The sequence below is a fragment of the Jaculus jaculus genome, chromosome 2 (assembly GCF_020740685.1).
Source record: "Jaculus jaculus isolate mJacJac1 chromosome 2, mJacJac1.mat.Y.cur, whole genome shotgun sequence".
NCBI classification, from domain to species: domain Eukaryota; kingdom Metazoa; phylum Chordata; class Mammalia; order Rodentia; family Dipodidae; genus Jaculus; species Jaculus jaculus.
This window is the reverse complement of record NC_059103.1, coordinates 165,011,823-165,039,264: the sequence shown is the minus strand read 5'-3', so window position 1 is coordinate 165,039,264 and position 27,442 is coordinate 165,011,823. Positions and strand designations below refer to the sequence as shown.

The 27,442-nt window shown below is 42.7% G+C and overlaps 1 protein-coding gene across 6 annotated transcripts in view; it reads left to right on the top strand.

Moving 5' to 3' along the window:
- Esrp1 (epithelial splicing regulatory protein 1) overlaps window positions 1–26,664 on the top strand; it is a 73,721-nt gene extending 47,057 nt beyond the window's left edge. For 4 of the 6 annotated variants that reach the window (XM_045143686.1, XM_004656939.2, XM_004656940.2 and 1 more), the window contains exons 15-17: window positions 10,966–11,116; window positions 18,941–19,051; window positions 25,063–26,664. In XM_045143686.1, coding sequence (XP_044999621.1) covers window positions 10,966–11,116; window positions 18,941–19,015 — 226 coding nt within the window. In that variant the 3' untranslated portion in view covers window positions 19,016–19,051; window positions 25,063–26,664. The remainder of the gene's footprint in view (window positions 1–10,965; window positions 11,117–18,940; window positions 19,052–25,062) is intronic. The other 2 variants (XM_045143687.1, XM_045143688.1) reach the window with 2 other exon arrangements.
- The last annotated feature ends 778 nt before the right edge of the window (window positions 26,665–27,442 follow it).

The window sequence follows — 27,442 nt, the reverse complement described above, 5'->3', positions numbered from 1 at the left end:
GGCAGAGGTAGGAGGATCGCCTTGAGTTCAAAGCCACCCTGAGACTACATAGTGAATCCCAGGTCAGCCTGGGCTAGAGTGAGACCCTACCATGAGAAACAAACAAACAAAAACCACAAAGCTAGTTTATTTTATTTACTTAAAACTTCATTTGGGGGCTGGAGAGGTGACTTAGTGGCTAATGCACTTGCCTGTAAAGCCTAAAGACCCAGGTTTGATTTTCTAGATCCCATGTAAAGCCATATACACATGATGGCATGTGCATCTGGAATTCGCTTGCAGTGGTTTAGAGGCCCTGGTATGCCCATTCTCTCTCTTCCTAATAAATAAGTGAAAAAATAAAATTTAAGAAAAGGTTTTGGGCTGGGGAGATGGCTCAGCAGGTAAGGCTGAGTTTAACCTGTAAAACCTATGGACTCAAGTTCGAATCTGTAGTACTCACATAAAGCCAGATGCACAGGGTGGTACATGTATCTAGGGTTTGTTTGCAGTGGCTCGAGGCCCTGATGCACATATTCAGTCTATGCCTGCCTCTTTCTGGTACTCTCTCTCAAATGAATAAAATAAATAAAATATTTAAATTTTTTAAAAAATTTCATTTTGGCATAAGCAGTTGTGCTCAATTTAAATTTAAAAAGCTGAATGTTGATCTCCTTTAATCCTAGCACTTGGGAGTCTGAAGTAGGAGAGTTTGAGGCAAGCCTGAGACTACAGAGTGAGTTTCAGGTCAGCCAGGGGTAGAGTAAGACCCTGCTTCAAAGAAAAACAAGGGCTGAAGAGATGGCTTAGCAGTTAAGACATTTGCCTGAAAAGCCAAAGGATCCTGGTTTGATTCTCCAGGATCCACGTTAGCCAGATGCACAAAGGGACACATGGATCTGGAGTTTGTTTTCAGGGGCTGGAGGCCCTGATGTGTCCATTCTCATGATCTCTGTCTGTCTCTCTCTTTCCCCCTCTTTCTGTCTCTCAAAAAATAAAACAAATTACCCCCCCCCCCCATTTTTTTTTCTTTGACAGGTTATGTTTTGTTGTTGTTGGTGGTGGTGGTGGTGTTTCCTCCTATTTAGACTAAAAATATTTTTTCAAGGTAGGATGTTGCTTACCCAGGGTGGCCTTGAACTCACGGCTATCTTCCTACCTCTCTGTCTCCCAAGTGATGGTATTAGAGGTGTATGCCACCACACCTGGTTTAGACTAAATATTTGAGAACATTTATAAGTTTGTGAGTCTTTTTTTTTTTTTTTTTTGGTGGTTTTTTAAGGTAGGGTCTCACTTGAAGTCAGGCTAACCTGGAAGTCACTGTGTAGTCACAGGTGGCTTTGAACTCTCAGCGATTCTCCTACTTCTCCCTCTCAAGTGTTGGGATTACAACCACGCCTGGATTTTTTTTCCCCTCTCAAAGTAGAGTATCACTCTGGTCCAGGCTGACCTGGAATTTACTATGTAGTCTTAGCATTGTCTCCAATTCATGGTGATCCTCCTACCTCTCTGCCTCCCAAGTGCTGGGATTAAAAGCGTGCGCCACTATGCCTGGCTGTTTGCCTTTCTTACACCATCGCAATGGAACCAAGACTGGAAGACAGCCCCTGATGCAGTTCAACTACCAATAGTAAGTTTCATTGTAATCATCTTCATTTCTTACTTGTGTCCAGGCAGTGTTACAAGAATTAATAGTTTGGAAATGAGCCCATGAGTTTTGAAGCCCCAAAGGCAAGAAAAACTGACATTTATGGCCTAATCTCTCGTATAATTTTGGATCCCTGCCTTCAGGTTAACTCTTTTTTCAGTTACTAACTTTAATTCCTTTTTTTTTTTTCCGGGGTGGGGGGTGTAGGGTTTCACTTTAGCCCATGCTGTCCTGGAATTCAGTATGTAGCCTCTGGTTAGCCTTGAACTCAGTCCTCCTACCTGGCTTTAGTTTTAAATTTTCTAATATGCTTATTATTGTCAGCATATAGACAAGAATAGTAAGTAAAAGTTTAAGATTACTAGGCTAGCACTCAGGAGGCAGTCGTAAGAGGATCACCCCTTAGCTGTTTTTTGTGGGGGGGGGAGGCTGGTTCAAGGTAGTATCTCACCCTAGCCCAGGCTGACCTGGAATTCACTCTGCAGTCTCTCTCCCCCTCCCTCGGACCCCTGTGCATGTATTCTTTCCTTCTGTCTCTAATAAATAAAAAGCTTTTAAAAGTTTTTAAATTTTGTATGTTTATTTGAGAGCATGAGAGAGGGAAAGAGAGAGAATGGGCGCTCCAGGGCCTCCTGCCACTGCAAATGAACTCCAGGCGCATGCACCACCTAGCACATTTGGCTAATGTAGGTCATGGGAAGTCAAACTGAGTGAGATCCTTTGGCTTTGTAGGCAAACACCTTATCCACTAAGCCATCTCTCCAGCCCTAAAAAAAAAAAATTAAAAAAAAAAAAAGAATTGAGCTTATGCATGGTGGGACGGACACACCTTTAATCTTAGCATTCAGGAGGCAGAGGTGGTAGGATCACTGTTTCAGATCATCCTAGGACTACAGTGAGACCCAATCTAGTGAAAAAACAAAAAATTGCTCTGGCAGGGCTTGTCTTTGATCCCAGGACTCAGGAAGCAGAGGTAGGAGGATCCTCATGAGTTCTGTCTGTTCTGAGACTATATAGTGAATTCTAGGTCAACCCTACCTGACAAACCATAAGTAAATAAATAAAGGAATTGAGCTTCTAACTTGGGTCTACAGGGGCATGGCTGGAGGGAGGTATCACTAGGGGCAGATCTTGAGTCCTTTCTAGCTCTGGCTGGTCATGCTGTTGCTGTTCGGTGTTTGTTTGGTGACGTCTCTCTGCATGGGTCTATGGAAGGGAGCCAGCTGCTTCCACAATTGATGGTGTTCCCTGGAATTTGAAAGCATGACATAAATCCTTTCCTCCAATAATCGGTTTCTAGTCAGGTATTTGTCCAGCAATGAGAAACTGACTGCAACAAACTGTTAATGTATTTTATCACTTAATTTACATTTCCCTATAGAAACATGGCTGGGTTTGGTGGAACACACTTTTAATCCCAGCCCACAGGAGGCAGAGGATAGTTTTTAAGTTCAGGGCAAACCTGGGACTCCAGATTGTGTTCCACATCAGTCTGGGCCAGCGTGAGTCCTTAAAACAAAAATAAACAAAAAAAAAAAATATGTGCTTATGTTCATATTAATGTTGCATAATCCTTTTTTTTTCTTCCTTTTTTCCTCCTCCAGTGCTGGAATTTGAACCTAGAGTTTTATACACTAGGCAAGTGTTCTACATCCTGGCCTGGAATAATTTAGAAATCAAATATTTTCTGGGTGTAGGAGTTAATACTTACAGTCCCAGCACTCTGTAATGCTAACATAGGTGCATCACCAAAGTTCAAGGCCAGTATGAGCTATAGAGATCCTGCCTCAAAGATGAGAAAAGGGCCTGAGAAGATACCTCTCTCAGTAGTTAAAGGTGCTTGCTTGCAAAGCCTGTTGTCCTGGGTTCAATTTACAAGCTTCCCAAATAAGCTAGATTAAAAATAAAAATAAAGCACCTGGTGGTGTTTTGCAGTTGCAGGAAGCCCTAGTGCAGCTGGATGTGGTGGCACATGCCTTTAATTCCAGCACTTGGGAGGCAGAGATAGGAAGATCTTTCTGAGTTCAAGACCAGCCTGAAACTACATACTGAATTCCACGTCAGCTTGGGCTAATGTGAAACCCTACCTCAAACAAACGAAAACAAGGACTGGAGGGATGGCTTAGCAGCTAAGGTGATTGCCTGCAAAGCCAAAGGACCCAGGTTTGATTCTTCAGGACCCACGTTAGCCAGATGCACAAGGGGGCTCATGTGTTTCGAGTTCATTGCATTGGCTAGAGGTCCTCTCTCTCCTTCTCCCCCCTCCCTCCTTCCTCCTCTGTCAAATAAATAAAAAATATATTTAAAAAAAAAGAAAAGGCCGGCCGTGGTGGCGCACGCCTTTAATACCAGCACTTCGGAGGCAGAGGTAGGAGAATCACCGAGAGTTCAAGGCCACCCTGAGACTACATAGTGAATTCTAGGTCAGCCTGAGCCAGAGTGAGACCCTATCTCAAAAAACCAAAAATAAATAAATAAGAAGCCCTAGTGTGCCAACACATGGACACTCTTTATGTACTGTCAGACAAATACATTTTATTTTTTTAAAAAAGGCCAAAAATGTCTTACATAGTTTAAAGACTGCTCAGTGGGAAAAGAACTTTGTGGATGCATAAAGATTAAACTTCCCATGAACCTGTGTAAAGGCAGACACACAGCCATGTGTGCGTCAGAAATTCAGTGCTTATACGGCGAGATGGAAAATTAAACAGGAAAACGCCTGGAAGTTCATGGGTCAGCTAGCCTGGAATGCACAGCGCTATACGAAAAGAGCCGCTGCTTCAAATGAAGCGTACGGTGAGGATGACACCTAAACTGTCCTCCGACTTCTGTATTCACGTCTGTTCTTATACCTACATACAGAGATTTATAAATACGCATTCAAAACTTGAACATACCAATGGCGAAATGGGAAACAGATAGGAAAACGCACACCTGGAATCCTGCAGTCTAGCCTGGCACATGCGGCAGGGAGCGGTGATGAACGCGGCGGCGGCGGCGGCGGCGCGGCACGCGAGGTTGGCCTCAGACCTTTACACGGGCACTGACACGCAGCCAAAAGGAAAGGAAACTGCTTTGGTTCTCAGGGTTGGGCCTGGGCCTTGCTTTCTAACACAGAGCTATAAAGGTGATGATTGCTCCAGGGCCTCTAGCCTCTGCAAACAAACTGCTGTGCCTTGTGCATGTAGTTTATGTGGGTTCTGTGTATTTGTGCCCCTACGTGTGATGTGTACATACACTGCACAAGCAAAAAAATAAAACACTAAGATGCTGTGTTAACTCTGGAGCCATCAGAAGGACTTGAAGAAATGCTTGTGCCAAGTAGATGGTGTTCTGTCACCAAGGGTAAAGGAGATGACAGCAAAGTGTCCTCGTGCCTTTGACAGACCTGCCTGGAAGAGCATGGGAAGGAACACCTGGATTCTTTGGTCGACTTTGCTGATTTCTCCAAGAAATGTGATAGAAGACGGTGTCTGCCAAGGACAAGCTGAAGTTTGAAGATGAGGTGCAAAATGACAGCTTGCTATGACAGGGAGAAGAAAAATTGTGTTCCTCTCAAAAGTGAAGAGAGGAAAGAAAAAGATCTCAGTGCTCCCAAAAGACCACCATTTGCTTTCTTCCTGGTTTGCTCTGAGCACCACCCAGACATGAAAACTGAACACCAGGCCAATACTGCAAAATAATAGGTGAGATTGAGTTCAGCCAAAGATACCCACATGAGCACAAAGGAGCTAAGGGGAACGTACAAAAAGGACATCAGCATACTGGGCTAGAGTAAAGGTGGAGCAAGGAAGCAGGGCCCCAGTAGGCCAACAGGCTGGAAGAATGAGCAAGAGGAGGGAGAGGAAGCCGATAAAGAATGGCTAAGCTGGACATGGTGGCAGAGGTAGGAGGATCACTGTGAGTTCGAGGCCACCCTGCGACTACATAGTGAATCCCAGTGCAGCCTGGACCAGAATGAGACCCTACCTCAAAAAACCAATAAATAAAGAATACATGGCTATACAGTATCATAGGTGCGTATGTGTGAACTGTATCAGAGAACTGTTTTCTAGCAATGTGAAATTCAGGTATAGCTCAACATTAGCCTCAGTACAAGAATTATGCAGTCTTTTTGTATAGCTGATGAGTCTTCATTCAAAAAAAAAATTTTTTTTAAGTTTTAGCTCTCATATTTAAATAAACTCAATTTGAGATAATATTTTGTTTGCTGTCAGCTAAGGTACAACTCATTCTTTTTTTTTAATGTTTATTTATTTTTTGGTTTTTATTGAGGTAGGGTTTCTCTCTAGGCCAGGCTGACCTGAAACTCACTATGTAGTCTCAGGGTGGCCTTGAACTCACGTGATCCTCCTACTTCTGTCTCCCAAGTGCTAAGATTAAAGCCACCACACCTGGCTTCAATTCATTCTTTTGACTGAATATTTCAACATTCCAGCACTACTTTTGTGTGTATGTACCTATCAAACTGAACTTTGTAGGGGTTTTGTTTGTTGCTTTGTTTTTTTAATTAGGCTGGGTGTCAAATCCAAGGCCTTATACCTTCTAAGCATACTTTCTACCACTGAACTAAATCCCCACTCTAAGTACCACTTGTCCTAAAGTTTCTTTCTACATAAAATTTTGTTAGTATTCTTGTCAAAAATCAATTAAGAGGCTAGAGAGGGGGTTCACTGGTTAAGGTCCTTCACTGAAAAGCCTAATGACCCAGTACCCACGTAAAACCAGATGTACAGTGGCACATGCATCTGGAGTACGTTTGTAGTCGGTGGAGGCCCTGGTGCACCCATCACCACTCTGTCTCTCATCTCTCTGTGTGAAAATAAAAGTATTTAAATTTAAAAAAAGCAGCCAGGTGTGGTGGCGCACACCCCAGCATTTTAATCCCCAGCAGAGGTAAAAGGATTGCCATGAGTTTGAGTTTTCCCTGAGACTACATAGTGAATTCCAGAGAGCCTGAGCTAGACTGAGATCCTACCTTTAAAAAAAAAAAAAAATTAAGCTCAGTATAGCCAGGTGTGATGCGCATTGTGCGCATGCATGTGGAATCAACATTGGTTTCCTTCCTAAATTGCTCTTCCACCTTATTTTTGAAATTAGAGTTTCCTAGAAAGCCTAAGGCTTGCCAGTTTGTCTCCCAGTTGCTATAATTTGGGTGGTAGGCACCACGCCTGCCTTTTATGTGGGGCCTGGGTATCTATCTGAGCACAGGTCCTCATGCTTGCGTAACAAGCACTTTACCCACTGAGCCATTTCTTGGCCATTGATTTTTTATTATTTTTGTTTGTTTTTTGCTTGTTTTGGGGTGTGTGTGTGTGTGTGTGTGTGTGTTTTCTCAAAGTAGGTCTGTCTCTAGCCCAGGTTGACCTGGAGCTTCCTCTGTAGTTTCTGGCTTGCCTTGAACTCACAGTAGCCCTCCTACCTCTGCCTCCAGTGTGCTGGCATTAAAGATGTGCACCACCACGTCCATCTCCCAATCTTAACTTGCAGTAGATTTATATGCAAAAGTAACAGAATATGCCAAGACAGCACATGAAAATAAGTAGTATACTATGGAAGTAAATGACCTAACTTTCATATCTTGTATGGAAACAGCTGTGTGGAGAGGTTGTGATGGTCTTTGTATATTTTCAACACATCAGATAATTTGACATGGACAAACACCGCACTAAACAGGGTGGTTATATAGGAGAAGAGTAAACTTCATGTTGAGATATTGAAGTGGTTCTTTTAATATGTATGCAGTTGGGAAAACACACCCTTTTTTTTTTATTTATCTACTTATTTTTTGGTTTCTCAAGATAGGGTCTCACTCTAGATCAGTGTGTTTTTTTGTTGTTTTGTTTTTATTTTCTTAGATTTCTGCCTTTTTTGTGTGGTTTCATGCATGAGGTCCGGCCGTTTGCATAACTTTTTCTTGCAGAATTTCTGCGTCCTTTGTATATATTTTGTGTACTTAAGTTTATTGGGTTTTGTTTTTTTTTTTTTCAGAAATTTGGCTTTTATGCTTTTTTTTTTTTGCCATTTTCGCATGTTTCAGTATTTTTTGCAGGCTCTGGCTGCATGGGGTAGGGACATGCTCGGTCTCCATCCGGCTCCCACTTCCAGGAGTCCCCTTTGTACATACCGGCAACAGGGCACCAAGAAGACCTTGGCGGGCTTTTCTCCCCTCCCCCTCAGAGCTCCATCCCAAGATGGATCCTTACTCTAGCTCAGGCTGACCTAGAAATCATTCGGTAGTCTCTGGGTGGCCTTGAACTCATGACAATCCTTCTACCTCGGCCTCTCATGTGTTGGGATTAAATGCGTGTGCCACCACGCCTGGCTTTTATTATTAGTATTATAATTATTTTATATAGAGAAAGAATTGGCGCACCAGGGCCTTAGCTACTGAAATAGAGCGCCTCATGCTTGCGCCACCTAGTGGGCATGTGCGACCTTGTGCTTGTTTCACTTTTGTGCATCTGGCTTACATGGGATTTGGAGAGTCAGCAAGGGTCCTTGGGCTTCACAGGAAGGCACCTTAACCACTAAGCCATCTCTCCAGCCCCTCAGACTCTTAAAAAATTTTTTTTTTACTTATTTGAGGGGAGAAGAGAGATTGGGCACACCAAGGATGCCTGCTGTTGCAAGCAGACTCCAAATGCATGTGCCACTTGGAGCATCTGGCTTTACATGGTTGCTGGAGAATTGAACCCAGGTTGTCAAGCTTTGCAAGCAAGCACCAAGAGCCACTGAGCCCTTTTCAGCCTGACTTTTCAGTTGTGTTTTACCTCAGGAGGTGTTGGCTGAGTGATGGCTAGGGTCCTACTTGGGGAGCCACCCCCCCCTAAAAAAAGCCAGCATTCCTTTCTAAGCTCAGACATACTTGACTTGGAGACTCCCAAGAAGTTTACATTGAGATCATTGGTTTACATTGAGATCATTGGGTTCCTTTAAAATATTTGGCACAGTGTGTGGATTTGGGCTTTCTGGAATTTCTGGGGTTTTTTTGTTTGTTTGTTTATTTGTTTGGAGATAGAATCTCACTCTATCCCAGCAATTCTTCTGTCTCCCAAGTTCTAGGATTTAATATGTGCAGCCCCACACCCAGTTAGTTTCTGATTATTTTTTTTGGTTTTTCACTCTAGCTCAGGCTGACCTGAAATTCACTCTGTAGTCTCAGGGTGGCCTTGAACTCACAGCATTCCTACCTCTGCTTCCTGAGTGCTGGGATTAAAGTTGCGTTCCACCACACCTGGCAAGTTAATGATTTTTTAAAAAGTATATCTACATGTGTGTATGGGGGTGAGCCAGAGGTTCTTGCCACTGCAAAGGCATGCCAGGCACCAAACAGATGCCACTTTTGTGCAGCTTGCTTTATGTGGGTCATGAGGATTCCAATTAGGGTGGTTAGGCTTTGTAAAACATGTGCCTTTACCACTGAACCATCTCCATAAATGCAGTTTCTAATTTAAAAATTATGTATTTATTTGTTTATTTATTTATTTGAGAGAGAATAGGGTCTTACTTTAGTATAATTCACTAAGTAGTCTCAGGGTGCCCTCCTACCCCCCCCCCCCCGAGTGCTGGGATTAAAGGTGTGCACCACCATACCTGGCTTCTGTTTTTGTTTGTTTTTAATGGGGGTATACTATATTAGACAGCTATGTAAAAGTCTTCCCAAGTGCTATAATTTGCCATTAGTTTGAAGACTACAGCTTTTAGAGACCTAAAGGTTAGGTGTAGTTGGGATGATTTAGTTCCAGGCTTTATTAATTTGTGAATGAAAAAATAGGGAGAGATAATGTGCCACAGAAATTTATGGAGTAATCTGCTATATTGAGTCATGGATTCTGAAGAACAGCCCTGTGAAGTGGAAGATTCTCATTATCCTTAATTAACAAAGGAAGAAACTGAAGTTAGGCAAATTGGGTTGCTCATGGTTTCTGTGCTATTAGTTGGCATCAGGCTGAGAGGTCCATCTGGTACCATCACATAGGACAGCTATTCTCAAAGATTTTTAAAATGTATTTTCCTGTTTATTTCGTCTTAGAAATGTAACAATTAAAAAAAAATGGGGAAGTGCCTTAGCAGTTAAGGTATTTGCTTGCAAGCCAAAGGACCTCAGTTTAGTTCTCCAGGTCCCACATAAGCCAGATGCACAAGGTGGCTCATGTATCTGGACTTCATTTGCAGTGACAGGAGGCCCTGGTGTGCCCATTCTTCTCCCCTCCTTACCTGTCTTTTTCTCTAATAAAAATAAAGTTTTGTGTGTGTTTTTTTAAAGGGACAATTAAGCCAGGATTGGTGGCACACGCCTTTAATCCCAGCACTTAGGAGGCACAGGTAGGAGGTTTGCCATGAGCTCGAGCACATGCTGCGACTATATAGTGAATTCCAGGTCAGCCTGGACTAGAGTGAAACCCTAACGTGGGGGAAAAAAGTAGGGGGGGAGAGTACCCAGGAGAAAGATTATCAGGAGTTCATAACATTGGGTGTCTATTATTCCTCAAGCTAATGACTTTATTTAAAAAATGGTATTTAAAGCTGGGCATGGTGGCACACTCCTTTAATCCTAGCGCTCAGGAGGCAGAAGTAGGAGGGTCACTGAGTTCAGGGCCACCCTGGACTGCATAGTGAATTCCAGGTCAGCTTGAGTTAGAGTGAGACCCTACCTCAAAAAAAAAAACAGAAAAAGGAAAAACTGTGGGGGTCATGTAAAACTAATTATTTGAAAGAAGAATCATTAGAGTCATTACACATATTTGGTGTTTATGTGGCTTTTGTTCCTTGCAGGCCCCTGGCTCGTTCTTCCATTCATGTTAATGGCAGATAATCCCACTTTCTCTTTCCTGTTAAAAAATGATGTTAGTCACTGTCTTTTGCTGTGCTGTGACATTCGTGTGCTGTACATTTGCTTGGGTACAGTCCATTCTTTGGAGCAATTACTTTGGATACTTTTGGTCTCTGGCTGTGGCTCCCATTGGTCCTTTGTATTTGTACCTCTTGCTGTCTTAGGGTTCCTGAAAACTAGCCAGTTAAATGCCAATAATCTGGGCTTTGGAAGTGGTGCTTTGTGGTTGAGTGACTCTGCAGGCTTAATTCTCTCCTTGCTCTCTTTAAGAATCTTAGCGATTTGGGGAAGCCCTATATTTAACTCTGGTTTTCTTTTGGCTCTTGTGGAAATGGGAGACAGAGCTACTACAGGATTCTTACTTGTCTAAGGAAAGGTGACTCAGGAAAGTATGAGAAGCATCACCTTCAAAAATGCTGGGTTCTTAAGTAATTTTTTTTTTAAGAGTAAATACTGGACATTGTATGTTCCTGTTGGTTCACTGTGCTTTCTCTCCCTTTAGCCCCCCAGGTTCGCCCAATAGTCTTGGCTACTTCCCTACAGCTGCTAATCTTAGCGGTGTCCCACCACAGCCTGGCACGGTGGTCAGAATGCAGGGCTTGGCCTACAATACTGGAGTTAAGGAAATTCTTAACTTCTTCCAAGGTTACCAGGTCAGTAGCTTGAAGAAGAAAAATTCTCAGTGCCCTTATTATTTAAAGTGACTTGCTTATAGAACACAGCCAGGAAAGAAACTGACTGATACGCAAGTTTGTGTGCCTCTGCTAATGAATTTGCTTGTGACAAATCCAGATTCAGTGTTGAGGAACTAACTTGAGACTCATCCCTTGACCAGATTAGGGCTTTTCTGTACTGCCGTGATTCTTTCTCATAACCCTCTTTCCATGTATTCTGTTGGTTACTGTCATGCAGAGCAGAATTGACTAAGGAGGAGTTATTCTTGAAATCAACTCTTAAATCTTTGATTTCTTCCTTTCTTTACTTTTTTTCTTTTCCTAAACTTAAGACCTTTATTTTTAACAAAATAAAGCAGAAAGTAAAGTAGAAAAGTGCCTAAGCTGGGACGTGATCCAAGAGGATAACCTTTAAATCCTTCATATCAAAAAGGTACTTGGAGACAGATATGTTGATGCATTCCTACAATCCAGCAGCCCAAGACAAGAGAATCTTCAGTTTGAGGCCAGCCTGGGCTATATACGTAGACCCTATCTAAGAGACCAAAAAAAAAAAAAAGGCAAAGCATAGGTTCCCAGCTGATGGAGATTTGGGAACTAACACCTCCTGGAGGCAGGGTTTATGGGTATTATAGTCAGTGCCCCCCTGCCAGTGTTTGGTACACTCACCTGTTGCTAGTGTCCACCTTATGTTGACCAGGGGGTAATGTCCACCCTCCGCTTATTCTGTCATTTCCCCTGCCATCATGGAGCTTCCCCATCGAGTTTTTAAGCCAAAATGAACCGTTCCCCCCCACCCACACACACACACAAATAGCAAAACACATGAACTGTGGTAGCACTTCATTGGTAGAGCCTCTACCAAGTGTATATGTATGTGCAACTCTGTATTCTTTTTTTGTTTCCTTAAGGTAGGGTCTCACTTTAGCCCAGACTAACCTGGAACTCGCTCTGTAGTCCCAGGCTATCCTCAACCTCACAGTGATCCGTGTGCGCCACCGCATCTGGCTGGATTCTAACCCCAGCGCTGTGATGGTGATGGCAATAAGACTAGTGACAGTCCACCACTTCTTTGTGCGCTCCTGAGAGTCCAGGGCCTGCCCGAACAGCTTCCTAGACCCTGCCTCAAAATAGAAAGAAAAGAGGTCAGAAGGCAGGTAGAAAGATCTCTGTGAGTATTGACGCCAGCCTGAGTGAGTTCCAGCTCAGCCTCGGCTAGAGCGAGACCCTGCCTCAGAAAGAATGGAAGGGAATGAGGGAGGTAGAGAAGCAAAAGAGAAAGAAAGAGAAAAAAGTAAAAAGAGAGGACTGGAAAGGTGGCTCAGTAGTTAAGGTACTTACCTGGAAAGCCTAACAACCTGGGTTCAATTCTCCAGTACCCGCATAAAACCAGATGCACCATGGCACATGCCTGGAGTTCATTTGCAGCTAGTGAGGGCCCTGGTGCACCCATTCTCTCCCCCTTCCCCCATTATCTCTCTCTGCCTTTCTCTCTGATGTGTGTGTGTGTGTGTAATATAGATGTATACGTATGTTTGTATATAATAAGTGTGTATGCTTGCAAATAAATTTTTTTAAAGAAAAAGAAACCAGGCATGGTGGAACATACCTTTAAGCCCAGCACTTCGGAGGCACAGGTAGGAGGGATCGTCATGAGCTCAAGGTCAGCCTGGGCTAGAGCATGAGACCCTATGTCAAGGAAAAAAGAAAAGGAAAAAGAGGGATGAAGAGTACTTATTTAATCCTAAGCACTATCAAAAATAATAGTGACATAAATAAATAAAAACACTTAGACATGGATTTTGATAGTATATAAAAATCCAAAACTCTGGGCATGGTGGTGCACGCCTTTAATCCCAGCACTCGGGAGGCAGAGGTAGGTGGATTGCTGTGAGTTCCAGGCCACCCTGAGACTCCACAGTGAGTTCCAGGTCAGCCTGGGCTAGAGTGAGAGACCCTACCTTGAAAAACAAAATAAATAAAATCAATAAAAATCCAAAACTGCAGAATTAACGTTGAAAATAAAAAAATCAGTTTCTGCCTGCCTAACCTGGGGAAAGGTAAAAAGAAAGGAACATATCTATCTATATACACACACACACATATATATACACACATACATATACATATGTACATACATACATATAGAGAAACTCATTTGAATACTCATAATTGGCTGGGGAGTGTTTGGCAAGTCCTCCATAAAACAGTCTGGTGTGGACTCTAGTGAAGCTGACCTGTGTTGTTCCTTTTGGTTTTCCACTCTTGTCTATCAAATGTTTCCTAACTTATCCTCAAGAATTGAGTCTTGCTGGGCGTAGCAGTGCACACCTTTAATCCCAGCACTTAGAGGCAGAGGTAGGAGAATTACCATGAGAATTCCAGGTCACCCTGGGCTAGACTGAGACCCTACCTCAAAAAAAAAAGGGGCCAGCAAGATGGCTCATCAGTTAAGGCACTTGCCTGCAAAGCCTAACAACCAGAGTTTGATTCTCCAATACCCAAGTAAAGCCAGATGCACAGGTGTTGCATGAATCTTGAGTGCGTTTTCAGAGGCAGGGTGTCCTAGTACGCCCATTTTGTCTCTCTCCCTCTCTCTCTCTCTCCCCCCTAAGTAAATAAATAAAATGAAGAAGAAGAAAGAATGAGACCTGGGGCTGGAGAGATGGCTTAGTGGTTGAAAAAGCCTGTCTCATTATGGGTTCAGTTCCCCACTACCCACATAAAGCCAGATATATACACAGTGTGGCACATGTGTCTGGAGCTGTGTGCAGTGGCAAGAGGCCCTGGCATGCCCATTCTCTCTCAACAAAGAGAGTCACATGTTAATGACAGTGAACAAAATCTGCTCTTTGCCAGTTCATCTGAGCAAACAGTTTTTCTCTTTAATGCCACTTAATTACCCTCTTTTTTGTCTTTAACATCTAAAAATGTTACTTGTGGGTTTTTCATTCCTGCTAGCAAAAATTGCCATTTTCCCCTATAACTGAAATAAGTTGAATTATTCAAAGTTGGAAATAGTGAAATCCTAAAATATCCCAAAAACTTTTGTCCTAGAGCATGTAAGAGCTGTGTTGTCTGCTGAGCTGGTTTCAGCTAGCATGGGTTACAAACTGCCTGTGCTGTCTGTGATCTCAGTCACAACACCTCTGATGTTAGCACCACAAACTTACCAAGTCACTGCATTGTCTTAAGGACTTTGAATATTGTTGCAGTCAGGTTCGCATTGCTGGTAGAAATCACCCAACTAAGAGAAGCTTCTGGGAAAAAGAAGTTTATTTTGGCTTACAGACTTGAGGAGAAGCTCCACAATAGCAGGGGGAAACGATGGCATGAGCAGAGGGTGTGCATCACCCCCTGGCCAACATAAGATGGACAAAAGTTATGTTGTGTTACTTGTCTGGCTTAGCATATGCTTACCTAGAAATAGACTATTCCTCATTCTCATACTAACAAGCTTTTCTTCATATGTCAGATAATTCATTCTCCCTTAAGCAATTAAGCTGTCTTTGAAGGTCCTTGAAGGGGGTTACAAAGTTACCTTCTGGGCTAGGGACTTGGCTCAGTGAGTAAAGTGTTTGTCCTACAAACCTGAGTTTGAGTTCCCAGTACCCATATAGAAATGTGGGGTATGGTGATGAAATCTATAATCCTAGTGCTGGGGAGGGTAGAGAGTGGGAATTGCTGAGGTTCACTCACTCACACTAGCTGAATTGGTGAGTTGTAGCTTCATAGAAAGGGATGTTGACATTGGGGAAATGGCTCAGTGGTTAAAGGCACTTACTTGCAAAGCTTTCCTGCCTCGGTTCAGTTTCCCAGCTACCCACATAAAGCATTCATTGGTGGAAGCAAGAGATTCTGACGTGTCCACACACACACATACAAATAAATAAAAACTTTAAAAAATATTTAAGGGCTGGAGAGATGGCTTAGCAGTTAAGGCACTTGCCTGCAAAGCCTAAGGACCCATGTTCAACTCTTCAGATCCCACATAAGCCAGACTCACAAATGTGAGGCAATTGCAAGATCACACATGCCCACTGGGTGATACAAGCATCTAGAGTTCAATTGCAGTGGCTGAGGCCCTGGTGTGCCAATTCTCCCTCTCTCCCTCCCTCTCTCATTCTAAAAAACTAAAAGGCCTGGAGAGATGGCTTAGTGGCTAAAGCATATGCCTGTGAAGCCTAAGGACCCAGGTTCAATTCTCCAGGTTCCACATAAGCCAGATGCACAAGGTGGCATATACATCTGGAGTTATTTGCAGTGGCTGGAGCCCCTGGCATGCCCACTCATATTCTCCCTGTCTCAAATAAATAAAATAAAAATCAGTATAGGCAGTACCTGTTACCAGTGTTAAAAACAATACCAGTCAATTTACAAACACATAGTCCTATGACCCTCTGTAGATCACCTGACTCCCTACCTGCTGCACCTGACTCCCTGTATGCTGGAAAGGCTGTCCCTAGGCATAGGCTAGCAATATTTAAACCCACCAATCCCCTTAGGACCCTCCCCCTGCCCTCAGATTCTAAACCCATTGCCCTAACCAAAAACCAGGAGAGCTCTTCATCGAAACTATCTTCCGGGAGTGATTCTTGTCACTCACCCACCCTGGTTGCCTGGGGACCTTCTAGGGGGGAGGGTGCTCAGAACCCAGGGACCCACAACTGTGTAGTCTCAGGGTGGCCTCAAACTCATATCCATCCTTCTACCTATGCCTCCCAAGTACTGAGACAAAAGGCATGCACCATCACGCCTGGCACTTCTTGTTGTTGTGGGTTTGTTTTTTGTTTTTGAGGTAGGGTTTCACTCTAGTCCAGGCTGACCTGGAAGTCGCTATGTAGTCTCAGGGTGGCCTCAGACTCATGGTCATCCTCCTACTTCTGCCTCCTGAGTGCTGGGATTACAGGTGTGCACCACCATGCCCCGATACATTTTGCATTTTCAAAAAATATTTCTTTATTTATGAGAGAAAAAGGCAGATAGAGAATCGACATGCCAGTGCCTCTAGCCACTGCAAACAAACTCCAGGCAAATGTCCATCTGTGCATCTGGTTTACATGGGTACTGGGGAATTCAACCTGGGTCCTTGAGCTTTACTGGCAAGTCCCTTAACCACTATGCCATTTCTCCAGCCCTACACCTGGCATTCTTATGTGTATTCTGAGGATGGAAAGAAGGTCCTCATTTGCAAGGCAGTCCCTTTACCCACTGACCTATCTCCCCAGTGCATTATCTTTAAAATTTTTTTATGGGCTAGAGGTATGGCACATGCCTGCAAAGTCAAAGGACCACGGTTCAATTCCCCAGGACCCATGTAATCCAGTTTCACAAAGTGATGCATGCATCTGGAGTTAATTTGCAGCAGCTGGAGGCCCTGGCATGCCCATTCTCTCATTCTCTCTGTCAAATAAATAAATTTTTTCTCTTCTTTCTCTCTGTCAAATAAATAAATAAGCCGGGTGTGGTGGCAAAAACCTTTAATCCCAGCACTCGGGAGGTAGAGGTAAGAGGATTACAGAGAGAGAGAGAGAGAGAGAGAGAGAGAGAGAGTGTGTGTGTGTGTGTATACACATACATATATATACAGATAGCCAGGCATGGTGGTACACGCCTTTAATCCCAGCACTCAGGAGGCAAGAGGTAGGAGGGAATACATATATATATATATATATATATATATATATATATATTTATTTATTTATTTATTTATTTATTTTAATTGTATGTTTTACCCCAACATAAGCAAAGTTCCTTCCATCAAATTACTGCAGCTTTGTTGTTCTGTTCATTTGATTTGCAAATGGAATATATCAAACAAGAACAAGCAAGGATTTTCAAGCATGCATCTTTAGTCACTGAGTCTGAGCAAGGATTTTCAAAATTACACTTTTTCAAAAAGTTAATATGATTATTTATTTATTTATTATTTTGGTTTTTCAAAGTAGGATCTCACTCTATTGCTCTTAGCCCATGCTGACCTGAAATTCACTATATAACCTCAGGGTGTCCTTGAATTCACAGAGCTCTTTTACCTCTCCCTCCTGAGTGCTGGGATTAAAGGTGTGCACCACCACCCCCAGCTCTAATTTTTTTTGTTTTTCATTTTTTGAGGTAGTTTCACCCTGGCCTAGGCTAACCTGGAATTTACTATGTACTGTCAAGTTAGACTTGAACTCATAGCTAGCCTAGCCTCCTATCTCTGCCTCCTAAATGCTGGGAGTAAAGGCATATGCCATCACACCAGGCAAAAAGAGGCTTTTTTTTTTTCGAGATAGGGTCTCACTCTAGCCCAGTCTGACCTGAAATTCACTATGGAGTCTCATGGTGGCCTCGAACTCACGGCAATCCTCCTACCTCTGCCTCCCGAGTGCTGGGATTAAAGATGTGCACCACCACGCCCAGCTCAAAAAGAGGCATTTTGATAGCTAAAGCTGTATATGATGCTGAAGTCCTGTTATCAAATCTTCTGTTCTAAGCTGGACATGGTACAGAAGTATCAGGAGTGGTGTGAATCCAAGGCCAGCCTGAAACTACATAATGAATTCCAGGTCAACCTGGGCTAGAGTAAGATCCTACCTCGAAAAACAAACAAAAATATTCAATTTCTTGCAAACTTTGTTCTACTATGTGATATCCCAGTGGTATAGAAACTGTACTATTAATATTAAGATCACAGGTTTCAGCCAGGCATGGTGGCGCACACCTTTAATCCCAGCACTTGGGAGGCAGAGGTAGGAGGGTTGCCGTGAGTTCCAGGCCACTCTGAGACTGCATAATGAATTCCAAGTCAGACTGGGCTAGAGTGAGACCTTACCTTGGAAAAAAAAAAAAAAATCACAGGTTTGGCTGGGCATGGTGGTGCACACCTTTAATCCCAGCACTTGGGAGGCAGAGGCAGAGGCAGAAAGATCGCCGAGAGTTCAAGGCCACCCTGAGAAGACTATGTAGTAAATTCCAGGTCAGCTTGAGCTAGAGTGAGATCCTATCTTGGTGGTGGTTTGGAGGGGGGGGACAGACTCTCAGGTTTGGTTTTTATTTATTTATTTATTTTGGTTTTTCAAGGTAGTGTCTCACTCTAGCCCAAGCTGGCCTGGAATTCATTATGTAGTCTCAGGGTAGCCTTGACCTCACGGTGATCCTCCTACCTCTGCCTCCCAAGTGCTGGGATTAAAGGTGTGCGCCACCAGCGCCTGGTAGGTTTGGTCCTTTTGAATTATGGTCTGGTGGGTGGTGGTGGTGTTTTTAAATATTTTTATTATTTTCAAGCAGACAGAATGAGTGTACCAGGGCCTCTAGCCACTATAAACAAACTCCAGGTGCATGCTCCACTGTGTGCATCTGGCTCTATGTGAATACTGGGAAATTGAAGCCTGAGTGTTAGGCTTTGTAAACAAGTGCCTTAACTACTCAGCCATCTCTCCAGTCCTCGGAAAGACTATTTTTGTTTGTTTGTTTGTTTGTTTTTTGTTTTTTGAGGTAGGGTCTCACTCTAGCCCAGGCTGACCTGGAATTCACTATGGAGCCTCAGGGTGGCCTCAAACTCATGGCGATCCTCCTACCTCTGCCTCCCATGTGCTGGGATTAAAGGCATGCACCACCATGCCCAGCCAGAAGGACTATTTTTATGTTAAGCAAGAAATGAAGATTTGGTATTAACAATTATTAAATGTGGTTTTTTCCAGTGTTGCTTCTTACAGTATAAATGTCATACCCATTTGTTGATATATTTAGCATTGAAATAACATGCCCAGCAACAGGTTGTCCATCTTTTGATCCTTTTTGTTTTAACTTGGATTTTAGTATGCAGCCGAGGATGGACTTGCACACACAAATGACCAGGCCAGGACTCTACCCAAAGAATGGGTTTGTATTTAAGGGCCCCAGCAGTTAGACCATCCTCATAAAAAGAAGGTAAGGCTTTATGACATGAAAGTTAAATTAGAAAGGTCCAAGGATCATAAGGTATTTTAGGAGTCTGATGAGAAGGTTCCCCTTTTTCTAATTCTTTTTTTTTTTTTTAACATTTATTCAAGAGAAAGAGATGGGGGTGAGCATGCCAGGGCCTTCAGGCACTGCATACAAACTCCAGATGCATGGCTTATGTGGGTCCTGGAGAATCGAACCGGATCCTTTGGTTTTGCAGGCATGGTGTGTTTGTTTTTTGGGCATCATCTCACTGTAGCTCTAGGCTGGCCTTGAACTCACATCAGTCATCTTACTTCAGCCACCCAAGTGCTGGGATTAAAGGCATGTGCCCCTAGCCTTGTCCCCTTTTTTCTTTAATGAGATATGAGTGTGAGAAAACCCGGAGACTAGAATGGATTTTGTCATCTGAGGACATAGTGTTTAAGCAGCGTAGATCAATGAGCATTGCATTTTATTGTGAGATAAAAGGAAACGTTGTGTTTGAACATTGATTTATTTTACCAAAAATGATAAGGAACTGGGAAGATGGCTCAGGGTTAAAGTTGCATAGTTCACATCTTGTGGGCTCTACTGTATGGAATCTAAATTAGAAATGGAGCTGCTAGCCAGGTGTGGCCCATGCCTTTAATCCTAGTACTTGAGAGGCAGAGAGAGGTAGGAGGATCACCATGAGTTCGATGCCACCCTGAGACTACATAGTGAATTCCAGGTTGGTTTGGGCTAGAGCGAGACCCTACCTAGAAAGAAAGAAAGAAACGGAGTTGCCAGTATTCTTTGAGAACTGTGAGTCCATGTCTGAGGTGCAAGCAAAGATTTTTGTGTATGTCATTTTCAGTGGTTCTCCCACAGAACAAAGTAGGAGCAGGTGTTCTCCGGTCTTACAGTGATGAGAGCACATTCTTTTTTGCATGTTCATACCCTTTTGGGTCCGGACAGATTAACGAAGTTGGAGTAGTTTAATGCAAGGAACTTTGCTTATGATGGGGTAAAATACATAAAAATTTTTATTTAAGGATAATATACCTAGGCACTTGGGGGGTGGCAGATCAGTGGACAAAGCCTTACAAATATGAGGAGCTTTTTTCCATCCTTAGAATACACATAAAAATGGCAGATGTGGTGGTGTAGACCTCTTATCTTATCACTTATCACTGTCTTCCATTAAATTCCAAGTCTTTGTGAGTATGTTTCTGGTCTACTTTAGCATTGAGCTCTCCGCAGCCCCTGAATTTCTGCTTGGGTGCGTTGTGAGTGTCCACAGTGTCTGTCTCCGTCATCCTGGCCCTGGTTGTCACGCTTGCAACTGAAGTGTCACTCTTGCTTGTCTTGCTAGTTCCTCTGTGGTTTCTCACCTGGTCCCTGGCTGACATGAGAGGGGGGCTTTATCCTCTCAGTTCTTGCTGCCAGGTTCAGCACAGGGGAACTGGGAAGTTGGCAAACCACTTCTCGGGGGACTGGGAACCCAGGCCTACTCACACGGCACACATGCAGGGTCCAAGCAGCTGCGCACTCTCAGTCTTTCTTGCTAGGATTCGGCTAATGGGTGTTAGGAAACATGACTGGTGGTGAGATTCCTTTCCCGTGATACGCTGCACTTCAGGAATGTGATTCTACGTAAAGTCTGTGGTGCTCTCTTAAGTCTGTGTGTTCTAGTTTCCTACTGCAAAGCCGTTGTTTTTTCTTCCTCATAAGACAATCACTGTCAGTTCCACAGCCAAGGGGTGGAGGATTTATTACAGTATTACAGTGATCCTCCAACCTCAGCCTTCCGAGTGTTGGAACGAAAGGTGTGCACCACCATGCCTGGCCAAAAGTATGGTGGCATGTGCCTTTAATCCCAGCACTCAGGAGGCTGAGGTAGGAGGATTGCTGCTGGTTCAAGGCCAGCCTGAGACTATGAATTCCAGGTTTTCCTGGGCTAGAGAGAGACCCTACCTCAAAAGAAAAAAAGAAAGAAAGAAAAAGTATGTCTAACTAACTTACAAAGTACTAGGTTTCCTTAGGGGTTTTTCATACATCCTAGTTTTTATTAACCCTACCTACCACTACCTCCAATTCAATATCCTCCTTCTTCCATGACTGCTTAAACCTTTTTCCACCCCTCCTCCCTCTACTGTCATATCACATATGTAATTGATAACGTTTTTTCAAATCTGTATCCAAGAAAAAGCTCTTTGCACACTGTATTAAGCTGAGAGCTAAGTTACAGTGACTTTGTAAACTATATTTTAATAAAATATTTATTTATTTGAGAGAAGGAAAGAGGCAGAGAAGAAAGAGCATGGGCACACCAGGTCTTCCAGCCACTGCAAATGAACTCCAGACATATGTACCACATTATGCATCTGGCTTACGCGGGAATCAAACCAAGGTCCAGTGCCTTAACCACTGAGCCATCTCTCCAACCCCTGTAAATCATATTTTAAACATGAATTGCTAACAAATAAGAATTTCTGTACCTCTGAAATAATTCAATTTTAAATTTGTGCCAATCATAGAATCCATTATTAATAAGTCAACCATGTTTAAAAATGGCCATATGAAACAAGGATGAAACTGGGTTTTTTTCTATCTTCATCCCTGTTTGTCATTTACTTAGGAAAGTTCATAAATATTAAAATCAGTAAGACACAATAGGGGTAGAATCTGACAGGAATGAGTCTCAGGACTGTTGTGGTTAGTAGAATCCACAGCTGCTCCAGAACCTTCTATAAAGTGATATAATATTTGTGTATTACCTATACATATCCTTCCATATGCTTTGTATTATTTCAGACTATTAATGGTAATGATAATATAATATGAATATTATGAAAGTAGTTGTGACACTGCTTGTTTGATCTTGCTGTGTAACGGTTACCAGGCTGGCTTCCTGAGTGTTCTGAGAATATAGGCATGGCTGCCATACCCGGCCTGTTTGTGCAGGGAGTAACCAGAATGAGTTCTGTGTGTAATCCATTTTGATGCATCGTCTTCTCTGGAAAGCTCATCAGTATTCACAGACTTGACCCTCATAGACATGCATGGCTGACGGGGAGCTCAATCACTGCTTCAGTTTCCTCGTTTTCATAGGGCCTAGATGTACCCTCAGTGGTAAGGTCACTTGCCTATTGTATGTGAAGACATGCAGTTGATCTCTAGTACCACAGTCAATCAAATGGTGACAGCAGGCAGGCAAGTCTAGCCTTTTGTAAAAAAAAAAAAAAAAAAAAAAAAAAAAAAATTATTATTTATTTATTTGACAAAGAAAGAGGGAGGGAGAGAGAGAGGGAGAGAATGGGCACGCCAGGGCCTCAAGCCACTGCAAACTCCAAATGCGTGTCCCCTTGTGCATCTGGCTAACGTGGGTCCTAGAGAATTGAACAGGGGTCCTTTGGCTTTGCAGGCAAACGCCTGAACCACTAAGCAATCCTTCCAGCCCAAGTCTAGCCCTTTAAAAAAAAGTATTTGTTTGGCTGGCCATGGTAGCACACTTGGGAGGCAGAGGTAGGAGGATTGCCAAGAGTTCGAGGCCACCCTGAGACTACATAGTGCATTCCAGATCAGCCTGGACTAAAGTGAGACCCTACCTTGAAAAGCCAAAACATAAAATTTATTTACTTATTTTTTGAGAGAGAAACAGAGAGAGAATGGTCACTCCAGGGCATCTAGCCACAGCAAACCAACTCCAAATGTATGTTCCACCTTGTGCATCTGGTACATGGGTACTGGGGAATCAAACCTGGATCCTTAGGCTTTGCAGGCAAGCACCTTAATTGCTAAGCCATCGCTCCAACCCAAGATTTAATATTTTTATTTAATTATTTGCATGCAGAGAAGGGGGAAAGAGAGAAAGGGCACGCCAGGGCTTCTAGCTGCTGCGTGTGAACTCCGGGCACATGTGCCACTTACGTGACTACTAACAAATTGAACCTAGGTCATTAGGCTTTTCTCCAGGAAGCATCCTAACTGCTAAGCCAGAGAAAGAGGCAGATAGAGAGAATGGACGCATCAGGCCCTCTAGCCATTACAAACAAACTCCAGATGCATGCGCTACTTGATACATCTGGCCTTACATGGGTAGTGGGGAATTGAACCTGGGTATTTAGACTTTGTAGCCAAGTGCCTTAACCATTAAGCCATCTCTCCAGCACTTGATTTTAGTGTTTTTTTTAATGCTTCTGATTTTAATGTCTTAACAAAAAGAGGTTATTTAATATTTATTTATTTATTTATTTTGAGGTTGAGTGTCACTTTAGCCCAGGCTGGCATGGAATTCACTGTGTAGTCTCAGGGTGGCCTCGAACTCTTGGCTAATCCTCCTGCCTCTGCCTCCTGAGTGCTAGAAATTATTTGAAATTTATAGTATAATTTTAACTTTTGGAATTTTGACTTACTGAGTTTTAAACTTTTTTTAATTTTTAATTTTATTTATTTATTTATTTGCAAACAAAGATAGAGATAGATAGCGATAGAATGGGTGCACCAGGGCCTCCGGCCACTGCAAATGAACTCCAGATGCGTGCACCCCCTTGTGCATCTGGCTTACGTGGGTACTGGGGAATTGAACCTGGGTCCTTTTGTTTTGCAGGCAAGTTTCTTTAACCACTAGGCCATCTCTCCAGCCCTGATTTTTAAACTTTTTTTTTAATTTAAAGATTGTATTTTATTTGAGAACATAGAGAGAGAGTGGGAAAGGTAGAGAGAGAGCATGCTAGGGCCTCTTGACACTGCAGGTGAATGCCAGACTCATCTGCCACTTGGTGTGTCTGGCTTCATATGGGCACTGGGGAATAAAACCCGGGCCAGCAGGCTTTACATGCAAGTGCCTTTAACCACTGAGCCATTTCCCCAGCCCTGATTTTTAAGAAAAGTTTGTTTTTATTTATTTGCGTGTGAGAGAGAATGGGCCCACCAGTGCCTGTAGCCACTGAAAACTCCAGACATATGTGCTACCTTGTGCATCTGGCTTCTGTGGGTACTGGGGTATCAAACCTGAATCCTTAACCACTAAGCCATCTCTCCAGCCCTAAACTTTTTAATTTTTGTTTTGTTTTTCAAGGTAGAGTCCTTTACCCCAGGGGGGCCTCAAACGCAGCAATCCTTCTACCTCAGCCTCCTGGGTGCTGGTATTAAGGTGTGTGCCATCACACCTGGTTTAGTATTTGTCTGTTTTGTTTGTTTTTGTTTTCCAAGGTAGGGTTTCACTGTAGCCCAGGCTGACCTGGAATTCACTATGTAGTCTCAGGGTGGCCTCGAACCCTCAGCAATCCTCTTACCTCTACCTCCCGAGTGCTGGGATTGAAGGCATGTGCCACCACCCCAGGCCAATATTTGTCTTTATTTATTTGCAAGCAGAGACAGATAGCATGCCAGGACCTGTAGCCACTGCACAGGAACTGCAGATGCATAGGCCACTTTATGCATCTAGCTTTATGTGGAATTGAATTTGGGTCATTAGCCTTTGCAGGCAAGAATCTTAACTGCTAAGCCATCTCTCTAGCCTCTAAACTTTTAAAAAATATACTTTATTTTTATGTATGTATTTGAGAAGGAGGGAGAGAATGGGCATGCCAGGGCCTCTAGCCACTTGAAATTATTTTGAACCTATATCACAAATGGGTTATGATCACTTGAGGACCTAGTTAAGGAATTGATAAAACTGGAACTGAGTTGAGTTGGGAAGGTATAATCATAACAGGAAGCACACCTTAAAAGGAAGGATGCTGTGGAAAATACCAGCTACTTTGCTAGTGTTACATACTTTGTTTTCAAAACATATAATTTATTTATTTTTTTGCTAGGAGACCTAGAAAATGGGCAGGACAGAGCCCCTTGCTATTGCAGACAACTTCCAGATGCATGCTTTGTGCATCTGGCTTCACTTGGGTACTGGGGAATTGAACTCAAACCATCATAAGTATTTAATATATTGGACTCTTCCTTTAATTCCTAAAAGATATTTAATTATTTAGAGACACTAACATTGTCCCATTATTTCTCTGTCTTTTTTTTAGTGTTTGAAAGACGTATGGTGATCCTGAAGCTCTCAGACACAGGAGACTTCAAGCAATTCAGGGGACATGTGTCTACACTCAGGCTGCAGTATTTTCAGCCAGCACGATTGGGCAGTGAGCCTGTGCTGTATCTTTTGGTGGAATGAAAAAATTGAGCCAGTGAAGCCAAATCATAATAGCAAGCAGCATGCACATGCCTGGCTCCCTGCTGATTGCAAATAGACATTTAAAATGTGAATTTGGAATCAAATGTCATACTTCTAGCCAAAGTGGCACCATAGGTGTTCCCTACATGTAAGTTTTAGTTTGAAAAATACTCCACTTGTGTCTACCATCTCCACCATAGAAGTTTAATTTCTGGATTTTCCTACTCTTTTCTTTCCATTTCCCTGTCTTTGTCTAATCAATCCTTACTAGACAATTTAAACGTTAGTCATGAGATCCTTAAATCTCAAACTTAAGGAATAAAATAAAACAATATTTTCCAAACATGATATTTTTCCAGTAAGCCATAAATGATGCTTTACAGCTAAAAACAATTAAAAAAAAAAAAAAAAAAACACCCAAGACAGGTTGGTCTGTGAGAGCTTGCGTAGGATGCTAGAAGCCCAGGGTTAGTTCCCAGCACCTCCCCTTACCCCACACACATGCCTGGGGGTAATTTAGAAGAAAAGCAAACCCTCCTTAACACATACCTTGGTCACATCTTTTTCCCCAGCAGGCACCATTTGTAAATAAGAATGAAGTAGGGGCCAAAATGCAAAACCAAAAAATGAAGCAGCTACATGTAGAAATTCTAACTTGATCTAGAACTGAATATTGTGGCTTCGTATGTATTGTTTTATATTGTACTTTTTTCATTGTTGATGGTTCAGACTTTAATAGACATTCCATAGGTTTTAATACCACAAAAACAAGACTATTGGAAAAGTGTATTCTAGAAAGCAATATATTAACTGAAGTGAATGCCTGTATATACTAAGATAGCCTTAACCCTTTTTCTCTAATGCCTTAACTATCAAATCAATAAACCTTTTAAAAGCTTAGGACAGTAGTCAGCATCCTAGACTGGGAGGTAAACACTGATGCAGTTAGAACAGTACTGACGCTGTGGTTAGCACTGTGAGTTTAGCCGTGTTTCTGCTACGAACGTGCAATATTAGACAGTAGCTAGCTAGTAGTGCTGCCTCCTAGAACCCTAAAGGGAAACGTGATCAGATTAAGTAAATGCACATATTTCTTTGTTACTCGTGTCCTTTGCTTGGATGCAATGCCATGCAGATTTTTGTGGCTGCTATTTTCATTTATTTTACATTATTTTAACACCTTGAATGGAGAGTCAAACATTGCCCTCCTTACCTAACCATCAATGGCCCTTTAACTGCAGTAGAAAGAAAAGGAAAACAAAAAAACAGCATTTTGTCTGAAAATTGGTAAGAACTAGCACTCAAGATCAGAAAACAACAATGTTCACTGTACTTGATGCCTTAACTCTACCCAAAGCTCTGAAAGACTAAGATAGGCGGTAATACTTATTGCAATACTACTGAGTTTTTGTAGACTTGTTACATTTGATAATAAAACTTGCCTGCTTAATCTCAATGTTTGCATTCTCTCTCTTTCTCTCTTTTTTTTGGGGGGGTGGGGGTGGTTTCCGAGATAGAGTCTCACTCTTGCTCAGGCTGACCTGGAATTCACAATGTAGTCTCAGGGTGGCCTCAAACTCACTCATGGCAGTCCTCCTACCTCTGCCTCGCAAGTGTTGGGATTAAAGGCATGTGCTACCATGCCCAGCTGTCTCTCTCTTTAATGGCATATTCTCTCACTGGATCCCAGAATGACCTCAAACTCACAATATGTAGTCCAGGCTGTTGTTGAGCTCATAGCAAGCAGTTCTCTCACCTGAGCCTGCCAACTTCAGGGAGTATAGTGCCTAGTTGTTTTTTGTTTGTTTGTTTTTCTTGATTTTCGAAGCATTATACTAATGTGAAAGAGGGTAGGTAAGATTGGATCTGCACAACCTATGTAATTCCAGATTCAGCATTGAGCATCTGTAATCTCAGCTCTCCTACAAGACTGGAGGCTGACACTGGAGAATGCTGGAAGCTTGTCCACCGGCTAACCATATTTAGGCATAGGGCATATACAGGCAACCAGAGACAGAAGTTCCTAAAACTTTCACATCTTGAAAAATAGTTACTTCTCCCATCATAAGTTAACACAGGTACCTTTTTGCTTCCAGCTAAGAAAGTGAAGTATGCAATTACCTAAATACATACTGAGTTCTGTGATGATTTCTCCCTCTCTAAAATAAAAGTTTCTAACTTCCTTCTGATGGGTTCGGTAACAACCACGCCCACTTCCTCTTCTAACAAGATTG